Source organism: Canis lupus, chromosome X (genome assembly GCF_011100685.1).
Source record: "Canis lupus familiaris isolate Mischka breed German Shepherd chromosome X, alternate assembly UU_Cfam_GSD_1.0, whole genome shotgun sequence".
In the NCBI taxonomy this organism is placed as follows: Eukaryota; Metazoa; Chordata; class Mammalia; order Carnivora; family Canidae; genus Canis; species Canis lupus.
The window spans coordinates 35,887,156-35,908,548 of record NC_049260.1 but is presented as its reverse complement, the minus strand read 5'-3'; the positions used below and the strand labels follow the sequence as shown (position 1 = coordinate 35,908,548).

Genomic DNA, 21,393 nt, shown 5'->3' with positions numbered 1-21,393 from the left:
CAAAGAAATCTGACATAGCAAACAGGAAATTTTCCACTGTGTGACTTTAGAGGAGTTTTCCCAAAATGCCTCATTTTTCCCTAGGCTTCAACTTCTAAACACAAGAATTAGGTCCACCAAGTTACTTTTTTTTTTTTTTTTTTTTTTTTTTTTTTATTTATTTATGATAGTCACACAGAGAGAGAAAGAGAGAGAGGCAGAGACAGAGGCAGAGGGAGAAGCAGGCTCCATGCACCGGGAGCCCGATGTGGGATTCGATCCGGGGTCTCCAGGATCGCGCCCTGGGCCAAAGGCAGGCGCTAAACCGCTGCGCCACCCAGGGATCCCGGTCCACCAAGTTACTTGACTTACCTTTAGTAGCTTCTCTATTCCTTAAATGAGGAGGAATATAGCGCCCCTCTAGAAAAAAAAAAAAATACAAAATTAAATGCCAAAACTTCAAGTTAAAGCTTTTTACCAAAATTCAGGCTACTAAAAAATGCTCTTGGAAAAAACTTTTTTAGGATCTAGCCTTCCAGTCTGACTGAGAGGGAGAAAACGAATCTGTTTTTACTTTAAATGGTTATTGCTTTTTAAGAACTTTAAAAAGGGAAGGGGAAGACAAAGTTTTAGTAAATAAAAATCCTTATCTTGAAATCCACAAATAAATATAACTTGCCACTAGTGGTTAATGTAACACAAGTTTTTTTTAAAGGCCAATTATTATTTTAAAAAAAAATAAAATAAAAAAATAAAGGCCAATTATTCCAGAGAACAGTCATAAACAGAAACTGTTACAACATAAATATTACCACAACAACCTAAAACAATTGTAAAAAATCATGCAATTAGACACTAAGAGGCTTTTTTGTTTCCATCCAGTTAAGTTCCCCAAAAAAGACTACGTATTAAGGAAAAACTGCAAAGGCAAAAGAATTTCAAGGAACCGAGAGTTTTAATTTTAACTTGGGGTTTGAGGAGTCTATAGTCAACTGTTGTTCTGTACACGCAGGCAAGACAACAGTCTAGACGATGGATGAGAAGCAAAAGCAAATAATGTATATCCACCAAGTAAAGGAAAGCCAACCTGCTCTAGTACTAATAAATCGCAATTTTATACTTTCTTTTCCAACTTTTGGGTAGAATTAAATATTAAAGATCTCTATTAGGATGATCAACTCTTAAAAGATCTTTTAACATGGCAAATAACGTGAAATATAAAAAAAAATACCAAGTAACTCTATGCCCCCAGTGAGGCCCTTCTTGCCTAAAAATGAGGCCACATCCTTTACCACCTAACGGTGCTTGGGGAAAAAAAAAAAAATTAATGCTTCCACTTCCTACAGCCTATATCCATTTCCCGCCTCCTTTGGGGCAGGGTGGGGGAGTTATAGAAAGAGACTTGACCTAAAGGAATCTGAAGCAGGTCTACTGCCAAATAATAAACCACCTATACTGGGGCACCTGGGTGGCTCAGTGGTTGAGCGGCTGCCTTTGGCTCAGGTCATGATCCCAGGGTCCTGGAATGGAGTCCCTCATTGGGTTCCCCACAGGGAGCCTGCTTCTCCCTCTGCCTCTCTCTGTGTCTCTCATGAATAAATAAAATCTTTAAAAAAAAAATAAATTCAAAAAAATCACCTATACCTTAATACTAATCTGTAACAAATCTTAAAAAAACTCTGAAAAAATAGAATGAAATAAAACTTTTATACCTAACTTTTCAAAAAAAAAAGATTCACTTCAGCATTTAAAATCCTAACCATCTCAAGATTCAGTATAGCCTTGTTCGATCATCAAGTCTCATGTTCTTCACAGGAAAGGGTTAACTGTAGCTAACGAACGTTGAATGTTCCCTTTACTGGATTTAATTCTGGTAAATTCACTGTAACAGGAATAAACACATTCCCACAACCTCTTTAAGTTGGGCTAGAGATTCATAATGGACATAAACTCTTCCAAAGATAATTTGTGCGTTGTATCAAGTTTTTTTTTGTTTTTTGTTTTTTGTTTTTTTTTTTAATTCATGAGAGACACAGAGAGAGAAGCAGACACAGGCAGAGGGAGAAGCAGGTTCCATGCAAGGAGCCCGACATGGGACTCGATCCTGGGTCTCCAGGATCACGCCCTGGGCTGAAGGTGGCGCTAAACCACTGAGCCACCTGGGCTGCCCCTATCAAGTTCTTTTTAATGATTGTTTGTACTCAAGAATCTGAGACCCTTTTATTATCAAAAGGCCACAATGCTTCTAGTAAGTCCAATGAAACACTAAATTATTAAAGCTCTAATAGTCAAGAAATCCATAAAATGGTTTACTTACTGCTTGCTGTACTTCCTCCACTCTGATTATCTGAAGAGTTCAGGTCTAGGCCAGCAAACTAGAAGAGAGTTTTAAATGGTTAGCAGCTCGCGTGCTGAAATATTACACTAAGAGAAAACTAGTCCTGTCCTCTAACATTGAATAAACCCTAGTTGCCCTGCCTGCTTAATGGGGCTGATGTGAAACTTGTCTAAGCAAACACAAAATAGCAGTAACTGTTTATACTCTAGAAACCAGCACACTAGGATGCTGGTGTTACTACCTGGTAAAAGTTGGATCCAAATTTAAGTCATTTGACTAAAAATGAATTTTTCCTGTAACATTTTCCATAGTAAAAGTTCCAAGAAACTAAAATTATTTTAAAATGTCAAATAGGCAAAGGAATTCATTTTTTACTCCAATCACATTTGACATTTCCAATGCCAACTTTCTACTTGGAATATTTTAAGCCTATGGAGCACGCTTTTAAAAAGACAAATTTTAACTGACCATTTGTCCTTTTACCCCTAATATTGCACAAGCATTTTTAATTATGGGAACACTCTTAAAAACTAACTAGATATTACCTATTTATTCTCTCATTTTCAAGACTGAGATTAGGTTCAGAAGACTTTGGACATAAATGGCACAAATGATATTCAATGTTTTTTTTTTTTTTTTTTTTTTTTTTTTTTTTTTTAATTTTTATTTATTTATGATAGTCACAGAGAGAGAGAGGCAGAGACACAGGCAGAGGGAGAAGCAGGCTCCATGCACCGGGAGCCCGATGTGGGATTCGATCCCGGGTCTCCAGGATCATGCCCTGGGCCAAAGGCAGGCGCCAAACCACTGCGCCACCCAGGGATCCCGATATTCAATGTTTTTAAAGAGAACACATTTCACTACTTTTAATCTCCATTTCTACTCTCCTTCACTGGAAGCTCTAAACCTAAATATTCTACAAAAAGATCTGCTATGTTCTCATTCTGTTACGACTAACCAGAAACTACTGCAAGCAATACCAGGGGGAAAAAACTGTGTCAAAAGAGACACTTTTTTTTTTTTTTTTTTTTTAAAGAAAGCCACAAAAGACCAAATCACACAGTATTGATGTCACAGAGGTGATATTAAGTCTTCTGTTAAAAGCTCAAGACGGATACGGTCAAATTGCAAGCATCATCAGTGGAATCACTGAAAACTAGAAGCAGATGCTAAATCTTAAAAAGAAATTAAGTATGGTTAAGACTTTTGGGCACCTCGCTTCCATACTTTGAATTAGCAATGTTGCCTGCTTTCTGTTACAAGAGACTGATATTTAAATAAAGCCCAACGGGAATAAATATTCCTTTTGCACTTGCTACAGTACAAGTTTTGTTAATTTTACACTGGGCAAGAGCGCTTTAAAGGATACTGTAAACTGAGGATTAAATTGTTGCAATTTTGTTATGAATTTGCTTGCTGCCTGTTTCTAACTAGTCTACTTTTTAATTATATCACAAATAAGGTTCATTCCTGCCTATAATCTTTTTAAACCGGCACCACCTATATAGAAAATGCTAAAATTGGGGATAGCCTGTGCTCTTGACAAGATACTCTATGTGCTTCATTCAACATTATGACGTGTCAGCAATTTGAAGGATGTAACTGATTCATTAATGGGGGGGAAATGCTCCCAGAGAAACAGGTCGTTAAGTCTCTACAAATGTATTACACACGACTACATTAAAATCTATCAATTTGTGTCACTAAACTTCGTTTCAGGATTTTTCCAGAGTTCGTGGTTAAACAAAACTTTACTTAAAATCTCCAAACATCCCACCGAAAAGCTTATCCGAAGCACGGTGCCTCTGTTGCAGAGGAATGCAGACTCCTTCCACCGAAGCCCATAGCCCCTTCTCGCTCAGAGCATACGTCCTCCTCTAATCTACCCCCAAAGCTTTAGAAAAGGGGATTCCGGTTAAGATGACAGACCCGGAGTTCTGACCTATTTCACAATTTCACTGCACAGGCAGCAACAAGTCAACAACGAAACTGTTTATTTCCCCCAAGCTACATTCCGGGTATTTTTCCTCCGGCTGATTCCTGGATCAAACGTCACTAAAACACGGGAACGGTCATACAACCCGAGGTACCGCCCAAAACAACGCGCGACCCTCGCTAAATCTTCACACAGACTATCTGGATCAAGTTAGGAAAAGGAGCCGCTCCAAGTCCCTAATCTCCCTGAAGTCTCCCCGCCGCGTTCAATCTCTATCTAGAGCCCAGCGCCACCGCGCACGCAAGGACCCATTACTCCCTCCCCTTCCCCCCACTCCTCCCCGAAATCTTCTGCGTCACAAAACTTTCCACTCCGGAAACGCGGCCTCGGCCGCCGCGGCACCCAACATGCCATGGCCCCTGCGGAAACTGAGCCTGAGAGAAAAGGCCTACGGAAGGAAGCCCGGGAGGAACAACATGCCATTCCATCTTCCTTTCCTGGCCCTAGCCAGCCCGGGACCCGCTCTCTCCCGCTAGTGGGCCGCAGCGCCGCCCAGGCACCCAGCCCCACACAAAGGCGGCCGCCGCCATTACCCCGAGCGAAGGCCACCCCCCCGCACCGCCCCCTCCTACATTCCAGGGCCGCGTCCCTCCAGCTCACACGCACACGCACACCAATGCCGCTGCGCGCTCGCGCGCGCGCACACACACACCGACGCCGCCAAGTCTCTGGGACAGGAATCCAGGCGGCGCGCGCAATGAGTCGAAAGACCAAGAGGCCAAAAAGGTCCCCGTTCGCGCACCAACATACCACACACCCCGCCACCACCCCTGGGTCACTAACCAGTCGAGGTTCGCGCGTGCGCGTCTCGGCGAGAGCGCGCGCACCCCCTCCCCCTCCACCCGCCTGCGCACGCACACACAAAAGCCGCCATTGTGCTCGGCCCAGGGACAATACCGCGGGCCAGGCCGGAGCCCCGGCCCGAGCGAGAGCCATAACCAGTATTTCTGCCACCTTCCCGTCCCTCCACAGTTGCAAAACACTGACACTGGCCAGCCTGAGGCACTCAGGAAATGGGAACTAAGAGTGCCAGTTAGCGCTGCGCCATAAGCCAAGTTAGGTCAACAACCATCCCGGTAGGCTCCTTGCAGCTCACCTGCTGGTCCAGCCCGAGCGCATTTTCCACCGCCACATGACTCATCCCTGAAGAGTACCGAGAACTCGGAGTCTTCCTCTGCTGAGTGAGTTAGAATCACCGCGAAGGCCCTCTCACGGGAGAACTGCGGCTCTGGAGCGCACGGCGCGACCACGGATCTAATATACCCACTCGAAAGGCTACTACGTCAGCACGTAAGACGTAGGCCCGCCCTCTCACACCCGCACTCCCCCTGCCGCTGTGACTTCTGCCTAGCTACTGCGCGCTGGTTAAGTCCAAACCTCGCGTGATTTCCGATTCAGTCCCGTCCCTGGCTTGTCGTCCTACCTTGGAGTTCAGCGCGCCAAATGCTGCCCTAGTTCCCTTGAGCTTCAGTTCCCCTGTTCTCCGCTGATACCCTAGCCTGTCTTTGAGTTCTTGAGATCTCGCGATAACTCGTGTCCCGTTTTCCGCCTGCGAGGTCTTAAATTTAACCTAGGCCTCTTTACTGTTTTTCTCCCTGTGTTCCCAGTTGTTGTTCTTTTCGGTTGCGCACTCGTTCTTTTTTCTCTGAGTCCTCGGGCTTGGGGGCGTCTGGAGATTTCTTAGAATTAACCAGCCCTTGCTCTTCCTCGGGCAGCCTCCGCGAAACCGGAGTCAAGCAAAAGAAAGCCCGAAGCTGGGAGGACGGCGGGTCACGTGACCGCAGGTGTTGATCGCGGTGGCCATTTTGTGAAGCTGGAAGCCTTGGCCTCAATTGAGTGCTTGAAATGCGGGGGGGTGGGGGGGGAGGGGACAGGAGAGGGAAGAGGGGAAAATGGGGGAAGAAGGGGAAAAGGAGGAGGGGGGAGAGGAGGAGGAAGGAGGGGGGAATAGTGACTGGGGCGGGAGTGCTGGGGATCTGGGGACGAGGGCTGGTGGCCCGACGCTTAACTGCTGGGTTGCCTAGGCAGCGGGGGCACCGCCTAGGAACGCAATAGCCCCTCCTGTTTCATCCGCGGTGAGGAAACAATGAGGCAATCAGGCGCTGAACCTGAGGCGGTGCTGGCGTACCCTCCCGGGACCCTGGCCCTCCGTGGGAACAACGGCGACATTAGGCCCCTCCTTTCCTCCCGCGGGGCGCTCATGAGGCTTGCAAACGGCCCTCCCAGAGTCGGCAGTGTTTGTGGCTAGGCGCAGTTAGGGCCTGCCGAAGAACGTGTTACGGCGTTATCTGCTTGGGGTGGGGGTGGCCCTCAGGCCCCTGCAGTAAATGAGGGATGGCAGGAAATGAGTTTCTGCCGCCGGAGGAACCCCTTCTTGTGGCCCCCTCCGAAGCAGGCTACCCCTAGTTCTTTTTTTTTTTTTTTTTACCCCTAGTTCTTGATTCAGTGACACAGACCCTTAAATAGAAGAAAATGTGTTGACTAGTAGATCCCCGGCTTTAAGCGAGCAGCCGCGCGTACGTGGTTCTTAAAAACGCTTTTCCCCCCTCTCTTCTAACCTTCAGACTGACAGAATTAAATAATATACAGGGTTTTCCACCATCCCTCAAAGGGTCTTCTGCCAGAATTCAAATAACTAGTGCTCATCGCATAAATTACCACGTAGCTTCTCTCCCTTTCAGATTTTTAAAATTGAAACTGAAATTCTAACGAGATGGGAGATAACATAACACTTGTGTCCCGGCAAGTTGCTTAACTGCTTTGGGTCTCCATTTCCTCATCTATATAAGGAGTTGACTGGGCTACATAAACCCTGTAGAAGACTCCATTCCTTTTTATGACAACCGCTTGTTAACGCCCCCTTTAAACATGCTGAAATAACAAATCATAGATAATATAACCTAAACCTGACAACACACAATTTCAAAAAACGTGACCTAACTGTAGAATAAAAATGATTGTAACAAAACGATGTACTTTAATGTGTGAATGCTCCCGCCCGACGACGCTAAGCGATGATAGACCCCTGCTCAGGGTGATCAACAAACGCAAACGGAAATAGTGTTTTCGCAACTCAAGTACGGTGAGCAGCATTGCCACTGCTGACCTTTTCCAAAATGATGGAAGTGTTGGTAATGGTTGAAACAAAACAGTAACATTTTCTCTCAATTGTTACAGTACATTCATAGAGATTTCAATGTTACATCGAAAGTAGGCGAGAATATTTCTATGTGTAAAATAGTTCCAGGCTTTAGGATGAGCTACTTTTTCCTTTATGTGAATGTCCAGCGGGTCAATTCTTTGCAGCACGGAACTGACCAACATTGTAAAACATCTAGCTTGCCTAGTTCCTGGCAACTAAATGCCAATAGTTGTGCTAGTCATTGTGACAACCAAAAATACAGATATCCACAATGCCCCCCCTTGAGAATCATTAACCTTAACGACCATTTAGGGTCCCTTTCAGCCCTGACATTTGTGAATTCTCACGGAGCATTGGTGAGGTGTTTCTGCTTGGTCTGCTTTCGGTTTCCTTTTAATATAGACCAGGGTAAACAGGTTGAAAAGGTATAGTTCTGACAGTTCGAACTGCAAATAGCAACAATGGGATATCCTGATATCCTCGGTTCTGGGCCTTGTTTTACATTTCAGTAGAGCCGATGTACAGGGTACCACCATGGGAGTACCTAAAAGAATTAAAATATACAGCAGTTTCCTATTTTCAATTAACCCCTGCTCATAGCATACTCAGTTCAAGCCACTAGGGTGTTTTGTTAATCAATATGTTATAATTGGAATATCAAATTGGAAAGGAGGCCAGGAAACATACAAAGCTTTGTCTTCAAACACATTCACTCTGAAAAAGTATGATGTGCACACTTGAGGTAGCTAAATGAGCCAACTTTCATAACACTCCGAAGGACTCTTCCACTAAACGGTTATTTGCATATCTTCTCCACATGGCAGTCATTTGCAAATTTTATTTGAAGTAACCTAAAAAGGGTTAGGAAAAGCTGAAACCAGGGAAACATTTTTGCATTCTCACTTCCTTACATTCCCAGACATTCTTAAGTTGATGGCCCATGTTGAAGCAAATATACTCTTTGCACCACCCCATCCCCTTCCCCCCTCCCTAGAGACAGCTGAGCAGACAAAAGCCTAAAAACTGCGGATCCTTTAACTGGCAGTTCAGATTCCTGCTTCGCTGCTGACCAGCTGTGTGACTGGGGGCAACTTACTTGAGAGCTCCGTGCCTCAGTTTCCTTATCTATAGTTAGAAGAAAACTAGTTAATGTCTCGAGGATCCTGGCTGGCTCAGTCGGGAGAGCATGCGACTCTTAATCTTGGGGTCATTGCTTCAAGCCCCATGTTGGGTGTAGTGATTACTAAAAAAATAAGAAATAAAAATAAATAGTTTCTGTCTCAAAAGGTGGTTGGGATTCAGGGGCTAGTGCATGAAAATGCTTTGCGAGGAGTGAGAAATTAGCACATGGTCGATATAAGTATGTATACACTTGTCTCTGTCCCCATTGTCTTAACTCTTCTAGCAGAGTGAGTTGCTCTGGCACCCACTGTTTAAGCCGATGCACCCACTGTTTAAGCCACTGATACATTCACCGTGTTGTGCTGCGGTTCTGAGTGAGCCCACAGAGAAGAGGGAACTTGTCACAACTCTGCACTGCCCAATAGATGTTTGATGATGAGTAATTAGTGCAAATGCCCGCCCTGGGCAAGTTGTTGTAATATGGGGCACGTTAAGGAATCTAAATCCATAATTTTGCTTCCGCAAATAGTTTTAAGTAAATTCCATCACCATTCTCTGAGACTAAGATAAACTGAAATCACATTATCGTGGTGCAAAGAAATAATGTGCCCAAAAAACCTAAAACCTTGCAGAAAGATAATCAGACTATTTTGCAGCTTGAAGAAAGGTGATAGGAAAAGGGATTCTAAGAGCTAGAAACCTCAGAGCCTTTTTGTGAACCTTCGCGATTACCAGTAGTTTTTCTGCAAGGTCCAGAGGAAAGATCTCCTAGGTCCAACTGCCCCATCCTTCCTTTTAGTGTGGATAGGGAATAAGGTTCGGGGAGGGCGGAACTCCCCTGTAATCAGAAGGATAATTACTAGGTGTGGAAGTAAAAGCATCGCCCACTGAGTTTCCTTTTATGTTTTCAAGTGTAATAGCCTTTTTGAGTTTCTGTTTGTTTCGGGCTCCCAATAAAGCAGATCAGCTTCCACTGCCAGCTAATTTACAGTACAGTTAACCCTAGAGCAACAGGGCTTTGAATTGCGCGGTCCATTTATTCATGGATCTTTTTACAGTACAGGACTATCAATGTATTTTCTTTTTTTAAGATTTTATTTATTTATTTGAGAAAGAGAGAACATGTGTGAGAAAGAGAGAGCACAAGCAGAGGGAGGGGCAGAGGGAGAAGCAGACTCCCCACTGAGTTGGAAGCCGGTTTGGGGCTTGATCCTAGGGGATACCGGATCGTGACCTCAGCAGAAGGCAGACATTTAACCAACTGAGCCACCTAGGTACCCCTATATTTTCTTATGATTTTTTTAAAGTAAACTCTACACCCAATATGGGGCTCAACATCTCTACCAACTGGGCCCACCAAGCGCCACTTCCTTATGATTTTAATGACGTTTTCTTTTCTCTAGCTTACTTTATTCTAAGAATACAGTATGTAATACTATATAAATGTTAATCAACTGTTTGTTATCAGAAAGGCCTCTGGTCAGTAGTAACCTATTAGTGGTAAGGTTTGGGGGCAGGCGAGAGTTACATGTGGATTTTAAACTGGTCAGGAATCCGCGTCCCTAATCCCTACATTCTTCCAGGGTCAATTGTGATTAGGAAGATATTACTATGGAAGCTGATAAAAGTTCTAAAGGGAAAAGAAGAGTCTTAGACTTTGAGATATTGCTGTACACTCTTATTCTCCGAGGGTCAGGGCTGGTACATTCAAAACTAGGCATGATTTGGGCAATTATATTCCCAAGTAGCAGATCTGGCCTGGAATTCACTTTCCTCCCACAAAGATGGCAAGATGAAAAACCAAGCTACGTGGAGGGTATCTTCACTACCACTAACACTGCTGAAAACATTTTCAAACAGAAAAACCCAGTGTATTTCTGCCTCCGTTCGTGCAAGGTGACTAGCCAGTACAAAGGATAAATAGGAAAGCCTTGGGTGGAGGCTCTGAGCTGGAAGAACGGGAGGGGCGGGGACAACGAGGCTGCCTTGTCTAGGGAAAGAGGAGGACTCTTGGAAATACAACGAAAGGGGTCACATGCCTCCAAGATTCCACGCTGCGTCTTAGGTAATGGCATCTTTAGCAGTCTTTCTCTCTCGGGCAATCCAGAACTTAGCCAGAACCTCACAGTCACTGTCCTGTGTTGGAATTACGCACTCTGTGCTTTGTAAAACTCACTAATTATTTCCCCCACCCCCTCCTGCTTTGGTGATTATTGCCGTCGTTTTACAGACCTTGGTGGCTGCTAGGTTTAATCATTTTTGAAGTGTTTTAGACCTTTTCAACGTTTGAATTTTGATTTCTTTAAAGACCTCTTGCTAGGACTGTCAATGAGATTGTGATTTAGAATAAGAAATACGTATTTGGTCTTTGACCCCCATTCCGCGGCACTGAGCTCCTAAAACCCTTGGAATTTCCTGTGAAAAGAGTGAGTGATAAAGGTCTTTTGTTAGGTTGATGAAGTGACTTTTGGAAAGTGCCTTAGGGTGGGCGCTGGTTGGCAGGTTGGACCTCTCGGTCCCAATCTGCCCACCTGGGAGGGGGCGGGGAGCTGGAGGTTAAATTCAACCCCCAATGGCCAATGATTTAATCGTGCCTATGTAACAAGCCTCCATAAACACCCAAAAAGGCTGGTTCAGAGAGTTTCTGGGTTGGTGAGCCCGTGGGGATGTGAGGAGAGTGGCAGGGTCCTGCAGAAGATGTGGAAGCCTCCCTCTCTTTCTCCCCGCCCTTGCCCTGTGCATCTCTTTCCATCTGGCTGTTCTGAGTTACATCCTTTTATAATAAACTGGCGATCTATTAAGTGAAACCCTTCTCTGAGCTCTATGAGCCGCTCCAGCAAATTATTTGAACCAAAGGTGGGGATTGTTGGGAGCTCCGATCTGTGGCTGTTGGTCAGAAGCACAGGTAATAATCTGGATTTGTGACATCTGAAGTGGGGGACAGGGGGCAATCATGTAGGACTGCACCCTTACCCTATAGGATCTACCTGGAGACAGCATCAGAAAGAATTTGAATGTAGGGCTCCCAGCCGGTGTCAGAATTGCCTGATGGTATAGAAAAAAAAAATTACACATTATAATTGGGAGTCAAAATCATACTGTCCAGCCCATTGTACTCTATTAATGTAGAATTGTGTACTTAGGCAGAACCCGAACCCTCTTCCTGAGGGAGTCTTCCTCCATGTTGGCCATCCTAATGTTACGAACCAAAAGGCAGGAAAGATTTATCATGGAAATTCAGTTTCATCACAGTTGTGAGTGTCACCACCCACACAGGGCAGATGAGCCCTCCTGGAATGTGGAGACCCACAAGGAAAATGCTTTGAAACACTTCTTTCACATTTTCTGGGAAGATGGAGCTGCATTTTTCATGGTCTGGTTTTGTGTGTCTGTTCAGAAGCACGGTTCTAAAATGCCTCATACGTATTATTAGCTCATCTAATCCTCACGGTGGCTCTAGAAGGGAGGAGAACCAGCCCTGCCTTGCGCACAGACAGAAAGCCCAAGGACATGCTGTCATTGACAGGCCTGGCAATTGGTGGACACCAGCGGAAGTCAAATCAGCCCATGAAGCTAGGGCCCCACACACCATTAACCAGGGCCCTTCCTACACCTCAAACTTGGCAAGTCCTAAACAGGATTCCCCATCAGCTCCCAAACCACTTGAGTCTCTGGCTTTTTTTCTTTTTTTTTTCTGGCTTTTATCTCACATGGAGGCATCATCATTTCACACACCCAGACTTAAAACCTCAGTGATTTTTTTTGGACTCCCATTTCTCTTCTAGCCTACCTGTGATCCATAAGCAGACCATTCCTCCTTCCCACATTGTGCCTCTCCAACTAGTCTTGTCCCACTGCCTCGTTGAGGCTCTTACTTACCTTTACATCAGTAGGGAGTAATCTCTCTCTCTTGCAGGAGTGCCACTTTCAGAATATACATGTTTATAAGAATTCTCCCCGATAGTTCGAGCTTTGCTCAAGCCTGATCTTGATTATGCCAGAAACTTCCTCCCTGCTCTTCCTGCCTCACTCTTTCTCCTCTGCCCCATCCTTTACAAGTCTGTCCAAGGTTTTTCTTTTTTTTTTTTAAAGATTTTATTTATTTATTTGAGAGAGAGTGCGCGTGCGTGAGGTGGTGAGGGGCAGAGGGAGAAGGAGAAGCAGACTCCCCGCTGAACTGGGAGCCCATCATGGGGCTCTCGATCCCAGGACCCTCGGGTCATGACCTGAGCCAAAGGCAGACGCTTAATGGACTGAGTCACGCAGGCACCTCAAGTCCAGGTTTTTCTTACAACAGTCTTATTGTGCCACTTCCCTGCTCAAAACACTTTGACACCTCCCATTCAAGCCCCAATCCCATTTTCTCCTGTCCCCAACCATTCCTCACCCCTCTTGTCCACCTCGTCCCCTCACCACCCCTCCCCACAATCCCCAGCGCCGTCCTCACACTTTGTGCTCCTCCACTGAACTGCTCATTATTCTCCAAACATACTCAGCACAAAGCCCACCTCTGTTCCCTGGTTCACAACGATTCCTCCACACAAAATGTTCTTCCCCCGTGTTCCTGCCTCTTAAATGAACCTACACACACACACACACACACACACACACGTGCACCCATACAGTCTGTGAGGGTGAATTTTAATATGTCAACTTGGCCAGATCACAGTACCCAGATATCTGGCCAAACTCAGTCTAGGTGTGGCTGTGAAGTTGTTTTTCAGATAAGATTAACATTGAAGGGTGCCTGGGTGGCTCAGTAGGTTAAGCATCTGCCTTCAGCTCAGGTCATGGTCCCAGGGTCCTTGGAGCGAGGCCTGCATTGGACTCCTTGTTTGGTGGAGAGTCTGCTTTTCTTTTCTTTTCTTTTCTTTTCTTTTCTTTTCTTTTCTTTTCTTTTCTTTTTTTTTAAAGATTTTATAAATTTATTCATGAGAGACAGAGACACAGGCAGAGACACAGGCAGAGGGAGAAGCAGTCTCCTCAGAGGGAGCCCGATCCGGGACTCGATCCCAGAACCCCAGGATCACACCCGGAGCCAAAGACGCTCAACCCCTGAGCCATCCAGGCATCCCAAGAGAGTCTGCTTTTCCCCTCTCTCGCTCCCCCTGCTTGCGCTGTCTCTCTGGCAAATAAATAAATTCTTTTTTTTAATTAAAATTTATTTTTTAAAAGATTAATATTTAAGTCAGTAGACTTTGAATAAAGCAGATGACCCTCCATAATGTAGGTGAGGCATATCTAAGCAATCGAAGGCCTTAAGAGGAAAAAGACTGAGGCTCCCCAAAGAAAAGGAAATTCTGTTAGCAGACAGCCTTTGGACTCAAGCTGCAACATCAACTCTTCCCTGGGGCTCTAGCCTATTGGCCTACCTTGTAGATTTCTGACTTGCCAGCCCCACAGTCATGTGAGCCCATTTCTTAAAATCAATCTCCAGATCGATCAATCGATCAATCAATCCTCTTGGTTCTGTTTCTCTGGAGAACCATGACTAACACAGTTTCTGCCTGCTTTGTGTTCCTACGCCCTTTTTCCATTCCCATTATTGCCTGTCTTATATAATATGCGATTGTACACAGGTCACTAGGATGTACACGGCTCACGTCCACTGGGGGCTGAGACAGTTTCTTCTCATCTGTGCATCTCCGTGGAGTCCTAGTGCCTCTGAAAGGTCCTGCGCCACCCAGAAAAGAGGTGCCCCAAAGCAGAGGCAGAACTAGGGAAATGGAGGTCTTGAACTGGGTCAGAGGAGAGAAAGCAGAAAGGAGACACACATACCAGGGCTTCTGAACTCAGATGCCTCAGGGCCAGACAGGTCATGTGGATGAAGGAAGACAGCCAGATAGCAGACACAGGGTGGGATGTGCTGAACCGGAGGAGTGACCCAACCCCTTATTTCCCTACAGGAATGCGGGCCCAGCAGTGCCAGGTTTTTCAAGAGAAGCTGGATATCTGGGTTTTTAGGTGAAATGTCCTGATTTTTTAACAGTTGGCAGCTCATCCCTATTATTTCTAGGCGATGAGTGTGGCTAGAAGGCTTCAGGACTATTGGTAATGTTCTAGTTGTTAAGCTGGGTTGATGGGTACGTGAGGGTTTGTTGCCTCATAGATATGTTGTAAATATCCTTGTATACGTGGTCCAAATTGAAACTATAAACCTTCTATGTGAATTCAAGTTTGCAGCAGACCTCCCATTTGCATCCTCTAGTGTATATTATTAGTTTTGTAAAACTTGCAGATGAAGGTTAGCAGCTAGCTATACACCTTCACTTGAATAATAATTAGATTAGTTAAGTGTTACTTTGGGCTGAAAATAGAAAAAGGCAGCAATGCTGTTTCTTCCACAAGAATTGTTCTATGAAAAGAAAAATCTTGCAGCTCACCAGCTGCCACCCACTCTTTCCTCTCTGGAATGTCTTGGAATCTATCATATGTTACCTTTCATACAACTTGATCTTGAACATAAGAATGAATATTCATTCTGGAAAAAAAAAGAATATTTATTATTCTGCACAAACCAAACTCTGACTTCAAACATACACATGTTCATGTTCATGATTTTGATGAAATCTCTACGGGTATATAATAGGGCATAATTTATACTCAGCATCTAAGAGAGAAAGCTACATGCTGGCACCATGGAAATGGAGCTGTCTTTGGTTCCAAAACTATTCAGCCTCTATTTTGAATGAAGCAACCATGACTCACTTGCAGTCTGGAACACTTACTTCACCATTCTGTGTTTCAGTTTCCTCATTGATAAAACAAGGGTAATAAGAGCCATCCCTTAAGTACTGCAAATGGGTAATAGGACATTGTTTTCTCTGGGTGAAGGGAGAAATCTACAGAGGGGGGATATAGCAAATCAAATTATTATTTTATTCATTCAAAAGATGTTTATTGAGGGGCTTCTGGGTGGTTCAGTTGGTTAAGCATCCAACTCTTGATTTCGGCTCAGGTCATGATCTCAGGGATGGAGCCCCAAATTGAATCTAGGCTCTGCACTCAGCAGGGAGTCTGCTTGCTTCTCTCCCTCTCCCTCTTCCTCTCCCCGAACTCACGTGTGTGTGTGTGTGCATCTGCACATGCTCTCTCTCTTCCCCTTTCTCTCTCAAAATAAATAATACTGAAAAAAAGGAACATGTTTAGTGAACACCATGCTAAGGGCTAGATATGGGGAGAAGGGGACAAATAAGTTTAAAACATGGCTCTACCATTACAAAACTGGGGAGACAAGACATATATACAAAAAGATCATTAACCCAACATGAGGCAGTATATAGTAAATCTAGACTATGAGAATGTGAGGTCCTCTACTGCAGGGCCAGCATTCTATTTTTTTTTTTTTTTTTTTTTTTTAGGGAGAAAACATTTTATTGGCATAGTTATTCCTTTCTTTGTTGAATTAACAGAGTGAAGTAGTGATTTTTAAACAATTAAAGCTGGTTTCTCCTCAAATGAGTTTACCCTGTATTAGATTGGTAGGCCAGTCAGGTCATGACCACCCAGTTTTGTTGTAGGGAGACAGTCTGTGAAGCGAGTACAGCTCTTCCAACTGTTCCTCTTTCATTCACATGATCAGCAGAGGTGCACAAAAAAATAAAACTTATATTGAAAAAGGAATCATGCCAAGGACCAGACCGGAGAGGGTCTTTGCAGCAACACTGCAAGCTTAGGAGTTGCAGGGGCCCTGGAAGAATAGCTTTCTCCAAAGGGCTGCCCCACTATTTTTCTTTCCAACCTATTCCAAATCTAGCGAGCTACTTGCTTAGAAGTGTCACCATGGGTGAGGATTGGTCTCCTTAGGAACTCCACTTTCTATGACTTTGGAATATCTAACAAACCTTCCAGGTCTCTGCCTTGCTTCCTGACATTCGTGGATGGGGGAGGATGTGGAGTAAATGAATGAGCGGTACCAAAAGTGCAATAGCTCTTCTAAAGAGGAAGATATGATGGGCTAGAAAGCTCTGGAAGCATGGGCTAGGTGCCTAGGTGGCTCAATGGTTGAGCATCTACCTTTGGCTCAGGTCATGATCCTGGGATCCTGGGATTGAGTCTTCACTGGGGTCCCCACAGGGAGCCTGCTCCTCCCTCTGCCTGTGTTTCTGCCTCTCTTTGTGTGTCTCTCATGAATAAATAAATAAAATTTTTTTTAAAAAAAGGAAAGTTCTGGAAGCCTTTAAATTTGGAACTTGAGTCAAACCTGGAGACATGGTTAGGAGTCAGATAATCAGAGAGGAGAGGAAGGGCTGTTTCTGGCTGTGGGAATGAGGGAGAAGACACCTAGTGTGTGGATGCATAGGGGCTAGGGGTAGGATTGGCCAAGGACCTTTTGGAAGCAGCAAGTTGGGAAACAGTGGTTGGAGAGGATGGTTCATTCATTCAGGAAAACCTGCAATGCAGAGACACAGTGATGAATGAGCAAGACATCAGTCCTTGATGTCATGGGACTGCCCATCTGTTGACCATGTGTTTTTTTGTTTTTTGTTTATTTATTTGACAGAGAGAGAGAGAGAGAATGAGCGCACAAGTAGGGAGAGCAGGAGAGGGAAAAGCAGGCTCTCCACTGAGCAGGGAGCCTAACACAGGGCTCCTGTGCCAAAGGCAGAGGCGTAACCAATGAGCCACCCAGGCGCCCCAGCCCATGGTGTTTAAATGTGTATTTAGAAAAGTAGAGGAAGATAAAAAGGTAAGTGGAAAAGGTCAACTGGGACCAATCATGGAGAATGAAGCATTTGGACTTTATTTTGTAACCATTGAGGAGCAACTATAGATTTCTTAGCAGGGGAGTGACAAGAAGAAACACCATATTTGAGATATAAATCTGTCCTTGCTGCTTTCTTAGCTCAGGCTACTATCTCAGAATACTATGGACTGGAGACCCTATAAATAACAGGCATTTATTTCTCACAGTGTTGGGAGGCTAGCAATCTAAGATCAAGATGCTGGCCAATTTGGTGTCTAGTGAGAGCCCACTTCCTCGTTCCTAGATGATGCCTTTTTCCTGTGTACCCACATGGAGGAAGGGGCAAGAGTGTTATCTGGTCCTCTTTTATAAGGGCACTGATCCAATTCATGAGAGCGCCACCCTCAGGACCTACTTAAACTCCTCGAAATACCATCATATTGGGGATTAGGCTTCAACATATGAATTTGGTTGATGGGGGGGGACACACAGACATTTTATCTGTAACAGTTATGTACAGGGCAGTTTGGGGCAGAAAGAAACTGAGGCTGGGCAGCTGGATGTCAAGTGTCTCTGGACCAAACTGTAGTAAGGACTAAGAAGGAAGGAGAATGTAAGGGGGGATATCACCCAGGAAGAACTGGCAAGTATAGATTAGACATGAACACAGACAACACTCAGGTTTTGAACCTCAATTATTTGTTATAATAATAATTTGCTCAATTCTATATAAGCAAAATCACGCCTTACATTTTAAAAAAAAATTCTTGGAGCAGAACTGTGGCCTAAACCAATGGTTCGATCCTCTTTTCTCACCGAAGGATCTCTAGGGTCCTCCTGAATGCGTCACGGGACATACTTTTCCGGTTACCTGGGTAGGGAACATCATACTCTATTTGGAATATAGGCTCCTGTGTAATAAATCTTGTCTTGTCTTCCTCGAAGAGTCAGTACAAAATGAGGCAGCTTGTCATGTGAGTCAAGTCCTTTAAGCTTCTCAGATGAACATTGCTATATTAGGACCAAGGACTGTTATGCAACAGGTCCCAGCTACATTTGCTTGATGCTTATACTTCACGGTGAAGACCACCCATTGAACTAACAGGTGTCATTTTATTTTTGTGAAATGATCACATTCGGGGTGAATTCTTGGCTAATCTCACAGGATCTCAGTTTTGCTATTAGTCATTTGGGGATGCGGAAAGAATGTTCTAGAAAATGAACCAGCAGTAATTTTGACGAAAAGAATGGATGGAAATGTATTTCCATGATACACTATGACCTACATAGAGCTAGAATAATGCTAAAATTTCAACTGGTTCATAACTGACAGTCCCTCAGAAGCTGTGTGAAGGAGATAAGGAGGGAACAGCCTCCCCCACCTCCCCAGGTCAGAGCAGGTGCTCTGTCTTGTGCTCCCACAGCCTGATTTACATCCCTTACCACATTCTGATGGAAGGCATGTGCTCCATGTCCCTCTCCCCACGAAACTGTGAACCCTTGGAGGCAACTGTATTTTTTTTAAGATTTTGTATTTATTCATTGGAGAGAGAGCAAGCACAAGCAGAGGGAGAGGCAGAGGGAAAGGGAGAAGCAGACTCCCTGCTGAGCAGGGAGCCCAATGCAGAACTTGATCTGAGCCAAAGGCAGATGCTTAACCATCTGAGCCTCCCAGGCCACCCTGGAGGCAACTGTATTATATTCCTTTTCAGATTACTAGTACCTGGTACTGAACCTGGAACATAGTAGGTGCTCAATAAACATCACTTGGATGGACAGACAGATGAAATATGTATTTGCCCTTATTTGGCATGGAATACAGGGCAGGCTAGGAGATGATTATTATTTTTTTAACTTTAATATAAAACCTCATCGAAATTAAAAACTTTGTTCTGCCAAAGACCCTGTTAAAGACTGAGAAAAAATATTTGCAAATCACACATCTAACAAAGGACTTGTATCTAGAATATATGAAGAACTTTCAAAACTCACTGGTAATGATCCAATTAGAAAATGGGCAAAAGATATCAACAAATATTTCACTGAAGGGAATATACAAACGGCCAACAAACACATGAAAAAATGTCAATATCATCAGTCATTAGAGAAATACAAATTAAAACCACAGTGAGATGGGTGCCTGGGTGGCCTAGTCAGTTCAACGTCTGCCTTTGGCTCAGGTCATGATCCCGGGGTCCTGGGATGGAGCCCTGCTTCCAGCTCCCTGCTCAGTGGGGAGTCTGCCTCTTCCTCTCTCTCTGCTCCTCCCCTCCCTGCTTATGTTCTCTCTCTCTCAAATAAATAACCCCCCCAAAAAAAAACAATAAATTAAAACTACAATAAGAAAGCACTACACACCTGTCACAATGGCCAAAATAAAACATACAAATAATACCAAATGCTGGAGAGGATGTAGAGAAACTAGACCTCTCATACATTGCTGGTGGAAATGTAACATTATATAGCCACTCTGACAAACAGTTGGGCAGGTCCTTTCAAAACTAAAAATGGACTTACCGTATGACTCAGCACTTGGACTCAGGCATTTATCCCAGAGAAATGAGAATTTATTTTCTCATGTAAACTTCTACACAAACATTCATAGCAGCTTTATTCATAATAAAGATTACTATTGAAAGCTATCCAAAATGTCCTTCAGTGGGTGACTGGCTAAACTATGGCACATCCATACCATGGAATAGGACTCAACAATAAAAAAGAATGAGGGGTGCCTGGCTGGCTCAGTCAGTAGAGCATGTGACTCTTGATCTCAGAGTTGTGAGTTCAAGCCTCATATTGAGCATAGAGATTATTTATTTTTTTTAAGATTAAGGGACACCCGGGTGGCTCAGCGGTTGAGCATCTGCCTTTGGCTCAGGGTGTGATCCCGGAGTCCCAGAATCAAGTCCCACATCGGGCTTCCTACATGGAGGCTGCTTCTCCCTCTGCCTGTGTCTCTGCCTCTGTGTGTGTGTGTGTGTGTGTGTGTCTCATGAATAAATGAATAAAATCTTTCTTTTTTTCAAGATTTTATTTATTTATTTATGAGAATACACAGAGAGGAGAGAGAGAGAGGCAGAGACACAGGCAGAGGGAGAAGCAGGCCCCACGCAGGGAGTCTGACGCGGGACTCGATCCAGGGTCTCCAGGATTACACCCTGGGCTGCAGGCAGCGCTAAACCACTGAGCCACCGGGGCTGCCCTAAAAATTTTCTTATTTTTATTTATTTATTAATGAGAGACACACACAGAGAGAGAGGCAGAAACATAGGAAGAGGGAGAAGCAGGCTCCTTGTCCATGCAAAGGAGCCCGATGTGGGACACGAACCCGGGAATCCGGGATCATGCCCTGAGTCAAAAGCAGAAACTAAACCTCTGAGCCACCCAGGAGTCCCCAAAAGAATTTTTTAAATTAAAATAAAGAACAGTTAAAAAAAAAAAAGAATGAATAATTGTTATGCACTGAACATTTGTGACCCCCTCAAAGTTCATATGTTGAAGCCCTAACCCCCAATGTTGACAGTATTTGAAGATAGGGGGCCCATGGGAAGTCATTAGGCTTAGAGGAGGTTATGTTTTGGTGGGGCCCTGATGATATTGGTACCCTTATTAGAAGAGACACCAGGGGTGCCTGACTAGCTCAGTCAGTACAGCATGTAAGTCTTGATCTCAGGGTCATGAGTTCGAGCCCCATGTTGGGTGTAGCAATCACTAAAAAATAAGTAAGTAAACTTGTTTTAAAAAGCTAATCTTGGGGCGCCTGGGTGGCTCATTGGTTAAGCATTCAACTCTTGATTTTTGCTCAGGTCATGATCTCAAGGTTGTGAGATAGAGCCCCATGTTGGGCTCTGTGCTCAGTGGGGAGTCTGCTTGAGATTCTTTTCCTCCCCACCCCCCTTGTTGTTCCCCTCCCCCACTGTGTGCTCTCTCACAAGTAAATAAATAAAATATTTAAAAAAATGTTTTTTAAAAAAATGTTTTTCAAAAAAGCCCATCTTAAAAGGTTATATACTATGACTTCATTTGTATGACATTCACAAAATAACATCATTCTGGTGGAGAACAGCTTAGTATTGCAGTGGGGGTGGGAGTGGGTATGACTGTAAAGGGATAATCAGAAAGAGCATTGT

The 21,393-nt window shown here is 44.2% G+C and overlaps 1 protein-coding gene across 5 annotated transcripts in view; it reads right to left on the bottom strand.

The window, feature by feature from the left end:
• Positions 1–5,603, bottom strand: part of DDX3X (DEAD-box helicase 3 X-linked) — a 30,734-nt gene extending 25,131 nt beyond the window's left edge. For 3 of the 5 annotated variants that reach the window (XR_005386258.1, XM_038587205.1, XM_038587206.1), the window contains exons 1-3: positions 5,410–5,599; positions 2,297–2,354; positions 352–399 (exon numbers count right to left, since the gene is read on the bottom strand). Coding sequence is in view for 4 of the 5 variants with exons in the window: in XM_038587205.1 (XP_038443133.1) it covers positions 352–399; positions 2,297–2,354; positions 5,410–5,454 (151 nt within the window). In the remaining variant the exon portion in view is untranslated. Of the gene's footprint in view, positions 1–351; positions 400–2,296; positions 2,355–5,409 lie in introns of all 5 variants that reach the window. The other 2 variants (XM_038587207.1, XM_038587208.1) reach the window with 1 other exon arrangement.
• Between the last annotated feature and the right edge of the window lie 15,790 nt (positions 5,604–21,393).